The sequence below is a fragment of the Chiloscyllium punctatum genome, chromosome X (genome assembly GCF_047496795.1).
Source record: "Chiloscyllium punctatum isolate Juve2018m chromosome X, sChiPun1.3, whole genome shotgun sequence".
Lineage (NCBI taxonomy): Eukaryota > Metazoa > Chordata > Chondrichthyes > Orectolobiformes > Hemiscylliidae > Chiloscyllium > Chiloscyllium punctatum.
This window is the reverse complement of record NC_092791.1, coordinates 13,400,129-13,410,354: the sequence shown is the minus strand read 5'-3', so window position 1 is coordinate 13,410,354 and position 10,226 is coordinate 13,400,129. Positions and strand designations below refer to the sequence as shown.

Genomic DNA, 10,226 nt, shown 5'->3' with positions numbered 1-10,226 from the left:
ATTCGGCAATCACGCAGTCCCCGCAGAGGCAGAGTCTGGTCTTCCCAACAATGTCACTGACCAACTGGCAAAGTCGCCTCCAAGCCCCACTGCCTTTGAAAGGCACAGGACAGGAACCTCAAACTGCTCCCCCCCAACAGTAATGAGGCCTGCCATCACAAGGCCCACAGAAACCCAAAGCCAATCCAGGATGAGCGATCAAACATTGGCCCAGCCAGGGACAGCCAAATGCAAACTGGGAACGCAAAGGACACATCTCTTCGGATGGCACGATCCTGCTCACCCCCCACATCGGAGAACATTTTCATGGATTGCAAACCTTCACAGGCTTCCCCCTCACCCCGGACCTGCACCCTCCCATCATTGTGTCACAAGTCATTTGAGAATGAATCAGGCTGGTTCCAATGTGACCATTCAACATCTCTATTAAAACGTGATTCACTTTGTTGGGAACAGGTCAGTCGGGTTGACTGACAGTTTACTCTTTCCACCATTTCCCGCAGTGCTTCCTGCAACACACGACAGAAACAAAAGCACAGGACACAAACTCAATGGCATCCCAAGCCCCGACTGCAACACGACTGCCTTCTCCATTAGGTTCCCTTCTCAGCTGGCTCCTCAACACACCAGGGGGGCTGAAAGACAAGCAGAAAGGGAATGGGCACGGCTTATTGAGTGGGCACGACGGGACAACTTAACACGGTCAATCCACCCTAACCTGCACATCCCTGGGCACTATGGGACAATTTAGCATGGCCAATCCCACCCTAACCTGCACATCCCTGGGCACTATGGGACAATTTAGCATGGCCAATCCACCCTAACCTACACATCCCTGGGCACTATGGGACAATTTAGCATGGCCAATCCATCCTAATCTGCACATCCCTGGACACTATGGGACAATTTCGCATGGTCAATCCACCCTAACCTGCACATCCCTGGGCACTATGGGACAATTTAGCATGGCTAATCCACCCTAACCTGCACATCCCTGGACACTATGGGACAATTTAGCATGGCCAATCCACCCTAACCTGCACATCCCTGGGCACTATGGGACAATTTAGCATGGCCAATCCACCCTAACCTGCACATCCCTGGGCACTATGGGACAATTTAGCATGGCCAATCCACCCTAACCTGCACATCCCTGGACACTATGGGACAATTTAGCATGGCCAACCCACCCTAACCTGCACATCCCTGGGCACTATGGGACAATTTCCCATGGCCAATCCACCCTAACCTGCACATCCCTGGGCACTATGGGACAATTTAGCATGGCCAATCCACCCTAACCTGCACATCCCTGGGCACTATGGGACAATTTACCATGGCCAATCCACCCTAACCTGCACATCCCTGGGCACTATGGGACAATTTAGCATGGCCAATCCATCCTAACCTGCACATCCCTGGGCACTATGGGACAATTTAGCATGACCAATCCACCCTAACCTGCACATCCCTGGACACTATGGGACAATTTAGCATGGCCAATCCACCCTAACCTACACATCCCTGGACACTATGGGACAATTTACCATGGCCAATCCACCCTAACCTGCACATTCCTGGGCACTATGGGACAATTTAGCATGGCCAATCCATCCTAACCTGCACATCCCTGGGCACTATGGGACAATTTAGCATGGCCAATCCACCCTAACCTGCACATCCCTGGGCACTATGGGACAATTTAGCATGGCCAATCCACCCTAACCTGCACATCCCTGGACACTATGGGACAATTTAGCATGGCCAACCCACCCTAACCTGCACATCCCTGGGCACTATGGGACAATTTCCCATGGCCAATCCACCCTAACCTGCACATCCCTGGGCACTATGGGACAATTTACCATGGCCAATCCACCCTAACCTGCACATCCCTGGGCACTATGGGACAATTTAGCATGGCCAATCCATCCTAACCTGCACATCCCTGGGCACTATGGGACAATTTAGCATGACCAATCCACCCTAACCTGCACATCCCTGGACACTATGGGACAATTTAGCATGGCCAATCCACCCTAACCTACACATCCCTGGACACTATGGGACAATTTAGCATGGCCAATCCACCCTAACCTACATATCCCTGGACACTATGGGTAATTTAGCATGGCCAATCCACCCTAACCTACACATCCCTGGGCACTATGGGACAATTTAGCATGGCCAATCCACCCTAACCTGCACATCCCTGAGGACCATGGGTAATTTAGCATGGCCAATCCACCCTAACCTGCACATCCCTGGGTACTACGGGACAATTTAGCATGGCCAATCCACCCTAACCTGCACATCCCTGGGTACTATGGGTAATTTAGCATGGCCAATCCACCCTAACCTGCACATCCCTGGGCACTATGGGTAATTTAGCATGGCCAATCCACCCTAACCTGCACATCCCTGGGTACTACGGGACAATTTAGCATGGCCAATCCACCCTAACCTGCACATCCCTGGGCACTACGGGACAATTTAGCATGGCCAATCCACCCTAACCTGCACATCCCTGGGCACTATGGGTAATTTAGCATGGCCAATCCACCCTAACCCTGCACATCTTTGGATTGTGGGAGGAAACCCACCCAGACACGGGGAGAATGCAGCACAGACAGTCGCCCAAGGCAGGGATTGAACCCGGGTCCCTGGCGCTGACCTTGAGCAGTGGATGCTATGAGGCACAGCAGCATAATGGTTGTGTTCGCGCACTCATCCTCTGGGGGCACAAATTTAAAGTCAGGACAAGTGCAATAAGCCAATGTCAAAAATGACCATCAAACATGTGGAGCTGGCAAACTGCAGCCTGAGATTTCAAACAGGATGTGAACGTGCCAACGCGGATACTCACAGACTGTTCTTTCACTTGCGAGGTCATACCTGGAAACCAAAGCACACAGACAGAGGTTCGAGTTACCACCAGATCAAAGTAGACGGTCTCTCAGCTCACACAGCACACAATGGGCTTGAATGCCTCAGTGACGGGTCATACAAGCCCCACTTTCACTGTTATGTCTCCGGTGCCTCTGCACTCTGCTTCAGTCATACATGCCTCACTGGCCATATATTTCTGCCCTCCTCTATATTAAATCCAACCTGCCAAGTGCCTTCCCGTTTCTTCCCCCTGAAGCCTGCTACTTTTTTAAAATTCACTTGTGGGATGTGGGTGTCACTGGCTGGGCTCAGTATTTACTGTCCGTCCCTAGTTGCCCCCTTGAGAGGGTGGGGGTGAGCTGCCATCTTGAACCGCTGCAGTCCACGTGCTGTGGGTAGACCCACAATGCCCTGAGGGAGGGAATTCCAGGATTTTGACCCAGTGACACTGAAGGGACGGTGATATATTTCCAAGTCAGGATGGTGAGGGGCTTGGAGGGGAACTTGCAGGGGGTGGTGTTCCCATGTATCTGCTGCCTTTGTCCTTCTAGATGGAAGTGGCCGTGGGTTTGGAAGGTGCTGTCTGAGGATCTTTGGTGAATTTCTGCAGGGCATCTTGTAGATGGTACACACTGCTGTTACTGAGCGTCGGTGGGGGGGAGGGAGTGGATGTTTGTGGATGTGGGGCCAATCAAGCGGCTGCTTTGTCCTGGATGGTGTCGAGCTTCTTGAGTGTTGTTGGAGCTGCCCCCATCCAGGGGCAAGTGGGGAGTATTCCCTCACCCTCCTGTCAAGGGCTGGGAAGGGAATCGCAGAATAGGTAGGAAGGCAATTTGAAATTGGAGAACTCCGTTTTGAGTCCTCCGGGCTGTAGGCTGCCCAGGCGGACGGTGAGGTGTTGTTCCTCCAATTCGCGGTTTGGTTCGTTGTGGCTGAGGATGGTCATGTCGGAAAGGGAGTGGGAAGGGGGAACTGGAATGGGTGGGGCCTGGGAGGTCCAGTCGGCCTCTGCAGGCCTGGCTGAGATGCTCATTCCCGAAGTTTATGTTCAGTCTCCCTGATGTAGAAGAGACCACATCAGGAACCCCGATGCAGTAAACTAGGTTGGAAGGGGGGCAGGTGAACCTCTGTCTCACCTGGAGGGGCTTTTTGGGGCCCTGGATGGAGGTGGGGGGGGGGGCAGGTTTTACATCTTTTCTTGTTCCAGGGGAAGGTACTGGGGGGGTTTGACAGTTGGAGAGGGGTTTGGGGTGAGTGGTGTGAACTAGGGACTGTCGAAGGGAACACTCCTTGCGGAAGGCAGAGATGGGTGGGGAGGGGAGATATTCTTGGTATTTAAGGATGATGTGTTGGATGTGGAGACTGGTGGGGTGGTAGATGAGGACAAAGGGGGACTCTATGTTTATTGCATTTGGAGGGAGGCAGGTTGAGAGCAGGGGAACAGGGACTGGAGGTGGTGCAGTGAAGGGCTGTTTGGATGACAGAGGGAGGAAAAGCACGTTTTCCAAAATCGGTGGACATCTGGGATGCTTGGGAGCTTTTTGGAGATGGTCAGAGCCTGGCACTGGTGTGGCACAAATGTTACTTCTCAGCCCAAGCCTGGGTATTGCCCAGATCTTGTTGCATTTGGACATGAACTGCTTCAGTATCTGAGGAGTCGTGAATGGTTCTGAACACTGTACAATCATCAGTGAACATCCCCCACTTCTGACCTTATGATGGAGGGAAGGTCATTGATGAAGCAGCTGAAGATGGTTGGGCCCAGGACACTACCCTGAGGAACTCCTGCAGAGATGTCCTGGAGCTGAGATGACTGACCCTCCAACAACCACAACCATCTTCCTTTGTGCCAGGTATGACTCCAACCAGCGGGGAGTTTGCCCCCTGATACCCATTGATTCCAGGTTTGCCAGGGCTCCTTGATGCCACACTTGGCCGAATGCAGCCTTGATGTCAAGGGCTGTCCCTCTCCCCTCCTCTCTGGAATTCAGCTCTTTTGTCCATGTTTGAACCAAGGCTGTAATGAGGTCAGGAGCTGAGTGACCCTGGTGGGACCCAAACTGGGCCTCACTGAGCAGGTTATTGCTGAGCAGGTGCTGCTTGATAGCACTGTTGGTGACACCTTCCATCACTTTCCTGATGATCGAGAGGAGAGGTAATTGGCCGGGTTGGATTTGTCCTGCTTTCTGTGTACAGGACATACCCAGGGAATTTCCTATCCCCTGCGTGGTTGACTGGCAAGCACGGGGGAAGAGTGGGATGAAGGAGACAGGTCTGTGAAACAGCTGGCAAGGCACGATGGGCTGGGATTGGAAACTACAGACGGTCAGGTCCTGCAGCAGCAAAGCCAGTCAGCATTGACAAAGATGGCGGATCCAACCCTGAAGCATTAACCGCACTGCGGCCAAGGAGAGACAGCGGCCTCTTCGGTGAGCTCATGACTCCGACACGACGGCTTGACAGCAAACTCGGCGATTCACGCCACAGAGAAACAGCTGCCGCATGCAAAACTGCACTCAAGTGAGTAAAAGACTCACCAACAGTGATGGTGGATACCAACAGTTACACTGTCAAGAACTAGAGGTGGCGAATGGAGATTAAAATCAGGGATGCACAAGGGACCAGAACTGGTGGAACGCATGCTTTTCTTTGGGGAGGGGGGGGGGGGGGGGGGGGGGGGGAAGTGTCATGTAGAAGAGTCTAAACTCGGGGTCAAATGGGAAACCCAGCCCAGCAGCAGCACCAGCCGCACAACCCCTTACACCCTCAGGTACCAGAGGGGAGAAGAAACTCCAAGGCAGGCTGAGGAACAGAAAGCAGGGTAAAGCAACAGGGAGTGATCACATCATTGCATCGGTCAGACAATATCCAGGGGACAGGGGTTCGGATCCCAAAAAAAACAACAGATGCTGACATTTGAATCCAATAAAACCTTTCAACCAATTGCTGTGAGCTCCATCTGGTTCACTCATCTCCTTGTGGGAAGGAATACCTGCTGTGCTTAAGCAAAACAAAAAACAAATACCTGCAGATGCCGGAAATCAAAAAGCAAAACAGAAAGTGCTGGAGAAACTCAGCTGTGGAGAGGGAAAGCAGAGTTAACATTTCGGCACACGGCATGGTTTCTTTCATCGGATGGGGTATTGAGTACAAGAATTGGCAGGTCATGTTACAGTTGGATAGGACTTTGGTTTGGCCACAGGTGAAATACTGCATACAGTTCTGCTCGCCACATTCCCAAAAGGATGTGGATGCTTTGGAGAGGGTGCACAGGAGGTTCACCAGGATGTTCCCTGGTATGGAGGGCACTAGCTGTGAAGAGAGGTTGAGTAGATTAGGATTATTTTCATTAGAAAGACAGAGGTTGAGGGGGGACCTGATTGAGGTCTACAAAATCATGAGAGGTACAGACAGGGTGGATAGCAAGAAGCTTTTTCCCAGAGTGGGGGACTCAGTTACTGGGGGTCATGAGTTCAAGGTGAGAGGGGAAAAGTTTAAGGGGATATGTGTGGGGAGTGCTTTACGCTGAGGGTGGTGGGTGCCTGGAAAGTGCAGCCAGTGGAAGTGGTAGAGGCGGGGATGATAGCGTCATTTAAGATGTACCTAGACAGATACATGAATGGGCAGGGAGCAGAGGGATACAGATCCTTAATAAATAGGTGACAGGTTTAGATAGAGGATCTGGGTCAGCTCAGGCTTGGAGGGCCGAAGGGCCTGTTCCTTGGCTGGAATGTTCTTTGCTCTTTGGGTCTGTGACCCTTGAGAAGGCACTGGACCCGAAACGTTAACGTGGCTTTCTTTCTCTCCACAGATGCTGCCAGACCTGCTGAGTTTGCCCAACAACTTGCTTTTGAATCTGCCATCCTTACCTGCTCTGGCCGAAATATGACTTGCAGGCCCACAGTAACGTGGGGTGAAGTCTTAACCCCACTCTGAATTGGCTGAGGGAGCGCCATTCAGTTCGGTTAGAGGTAGGCAATATATCTGACCTTACCGGTGGTGCCCACATCCCACAAAGAAATGAATGGATTAACACTGTCGGTGTTAGTCAATGCAGCACTTGCTCTCGTTTTCTGGCTCTCCTCTCACCAATTCTCCAAGGCCGGACAAATGGAATTGATCCCACGCGGGCGCTTGAGGAGGACAGCTGCTCTGGGAAAGATCTGGGGGCTCTTATCCCAGCTGTAATGTTGTGGCTGCTTTCATACACTGAAACAGAACTAGAGACAAGGCAACAATGACATTCTGCTACTCAAGGAGCAAAGCCTTTTAACTTCCCACAGTCAGATACCGACGGAAACAGATCCAGGAGGGAGGGTCTGCTGCTAAATCAGCAACACTCAGCAAACAGCCTGAGTCAACATGGGCAGAATGGTAACAAATGGGAGTTTAACCCAGCGCAGTGCGAGGCAATGAGTTTGGAAGGAACAGGGCGACGGAATACTTGATCAATGGGAAGGTCCCGAGAAGCACAGAGGGGCAGAGATATTCACAGATCAGTGAATATCGCTGGATTGGTCGATGAAATGGGCTTCGGGCAAGAGCCCTCCATCACAAATCCCTGAGGAAGGGCTCTTGCCCGAAACATCGACTCTCCTGCTCCTCGGATGCTGCCTGACCTGCTGCGCGTTCCCAGTGGCACACTCTCTGACCTCCAGCATCTGCAGTCCTCACTCTCTCCTGATGAGATGGGCTTACTGCCTCACTGAGCTGAAACAGAGGACGCAAGAGCAGGGAGATAACCACGGAACGCTGGGAGAAACTCAGCCGGTCTAACAGCAACTGTGGACAGAGAAAGAGACAGAGTTTACAGTTCAAGTCCAGTATGAATCTTCAGATTTACTCTTCTTCCGAGACATGCTGAACTCAAAACGTTTTGGTCTCTCCACAGATACTGCCAGACTTACTGAGTCTCTTCAGTATTTTCCGTGCTTGTTCAAGATTGATAGTGTCCACGGTATGTCGCTTTTATTATAAGAGCACGAAGGTGATGCTGGAGCTGGACAGGAATCTGGAGGGAGTACTGTGCGTGGTTCTGGTCCCCATACGAGAGGAAGATTGGGATTGCACTGAAGTGGGTGCAGAGGAGATTCACCAGGATGTTGCCTGGGATGGAGGCTGTGATTTCATACGTACAGACCAGGCCAAGGAAAGACAGAATTGAAGTGTAGAAGATAATGAGGTGAACAGAAAGGCGTGATTCCCATTGGAAAGGAGGGGTCGGAACCAGGCGACGTGGATTTGAGGCAAGACATTGCAAGGGAATCTAAGGTGGATTATTCTCATTCAGAGGACGGAGGAGGTCTGGATTCAGTGTCTTAGAGGCTGAAATCCTCAGACCTTTATTTTAAAAAAACTTGGATACACAATGTGGGACCAGACTGGATATTTACTGGTCAGCCCAAGAGGACACAATGCTATGGGTGTCGTGAGAGGGGACTGCAGTATGCTGTGTCTTGCCTTGTTGGGCTTTAATCCAAGGGTACATTTCATCTGGGCCTGGGGAATTGTTAGCTTTCCCGCTCTCATGATTTAACTTTCATTGAACATTCCCCTTCTCTGTGCTCCCTCTCCTCACAACTGGTTTAAAGCTAGCTTTGACTTGGCATCAGGACCGGAAGCCACCCCCCACCGACTCCCACCAAATCTTATTGATTTGACAGTCTGTCGACCAGGCGATAGCACCATGCCCTTGTCAACACTGGTGACTTGAAGCAGTATTAAAATGGGACAACACGTTTCCCCCAGCAGACAGGCGACATCAAGCACAATCAATCCTTGCAACATTTGAGGACGATCAGTACCTGGCTTTGATGCAGTTTTTGTTCAGATTGGTGTAGCCATAGATGAACGTTTCAGGCGATTCTTCCTCATCTGCAGAGCATCAGGTTAAAGGAAAACAGCAAAAGGGTTACAAAGAAATTGCAAAACCGCCGCAGCTAATACGCTTGGAGATCAAAGCTGGATGCGTGTGGACTCTCTGGTAAAACACCACAATGCACAAGTCAGAATGAAGAGACAAACCACTACAAATGCCGGAGGAAAGATCACAGAAGCGCTTCACAGGAGGCTCCCAAACACTGAGGATGTCACCTAGACAGGGGACGAAACGTCTGCAACACAAATTCCCAGCTCGATGAACACAACCACAACCTTGATCATTGCTTATCCATCAAGGTGACCGGACTTTGCAGATGTTACACAATTAACACAGTACTCACTAGTTATCAGGATTGAATGAAGAATCGAGACAATGAGCACTGACCCCTGGTTTGAGGAGGTGATTGAATTGTTCACACAAGGACGAGTCAGAAGGACAGTCCACACCCGCTATTGATGAAGCAGCTGAAGATGGGTATCCTCTTCCAGATCTCCACGGAGCGGGAGTTCAAGTCCCAGAATATTCTCCCTCTCTCCCTTCTCCACCTCCCAGACTGGCGACAACCAATCCATTGGAATATTACCCGATGAGCCCCTCTCATCCACCACTCTTCCCCCTTTCCCTTCACACCCAACCGCTCACCCTCATCTGTTCGACACCCCCCACCTCCATCCTGGGACACGATTGCAGGCATCATCCCCACTCTTCCACCGCACCTCCCCTGCTCTCCCACCATCTACCTCCCCACTCCTTTGCTCCTGAAACCCACACTCCATGACCCCCCATCCCCATCAGCGATCATAGTCTCTCCCTATCCCTGCAGCGAAGGCCCTCGTTGGCCCCTGAGCTTCACTCCTCGACAGGCCGCTGGCTCGACGTTCATGTGCCTCCTGAGGAACGTAAGGCAACAGATCATAGAATCGGGATGGCATGGCAAGAGGCCAATCAGCCCCCTGAATCTGTACTGACCCGCCAAAGAGTGTTCCACACAACCCACGTAGCAGGCAAATCTCTGGTTACTATGGGACAATTTAGCATGGCCAATCCACCCTAACCTGCACAACCCTGGGCACTATGGGACAATTTAGCATGGCCAATCCACCCTAACCTGAACATCCCTGGGCACTATGGGACAATTTAGCACGGCCAATCCACCCTAACCTGAACATCCCTGGGCACTATGGGACAATTTAGCATGTCCAATCCACCCTAACCTGCACATCCCTGGACACTATGGGACAATTTAGCACGGCCAATCCACCCTAACCTGCACATCCCTGGACACTATGGGACAATTTAGCATGGCCAATCCACCCTAACCCGCACATCCCTGGGCACTATGGGACAATTTAGCACGGCCAATCCACCCTAACCCGCACATCCCTGGGCTCTATGGGACAATTTAGCATGGCCAATCCACCCTAACCCGCACATCCCTGGGCACTATGGGACAATT

The 10,226-nt window shown here is 51.6% G+C and overlaps 1 protein-coding gene across 1 annotated transcript in view; it reads right to left on the bottom strand.

The window, feature by feature from the left end:
- Nucleotides 1-407: 407 nt before the first annotated feature.
- The window catches only part of LOC140471289 (gametocyte-specific factor 1-like), a 27,148-nt gene continuing 17,329 nt past the window's right edge, over nt 408-10,226 (bottom strand). The window contains 4 exon segments of the mRNA XM_072567271.1: nt 408-635; nt 2,867-2,895; nt 6,979-7,109; nt 8,694-8,763. Of these exon segments, the coding sequence (XP_072423372.1) occupies nt 594-635; nt 2,867-2,895; nt 6,979-7,109; nt 8,694-8,763 (272 nt within the window). The 3' untranslated portion in view covers nt 408-593.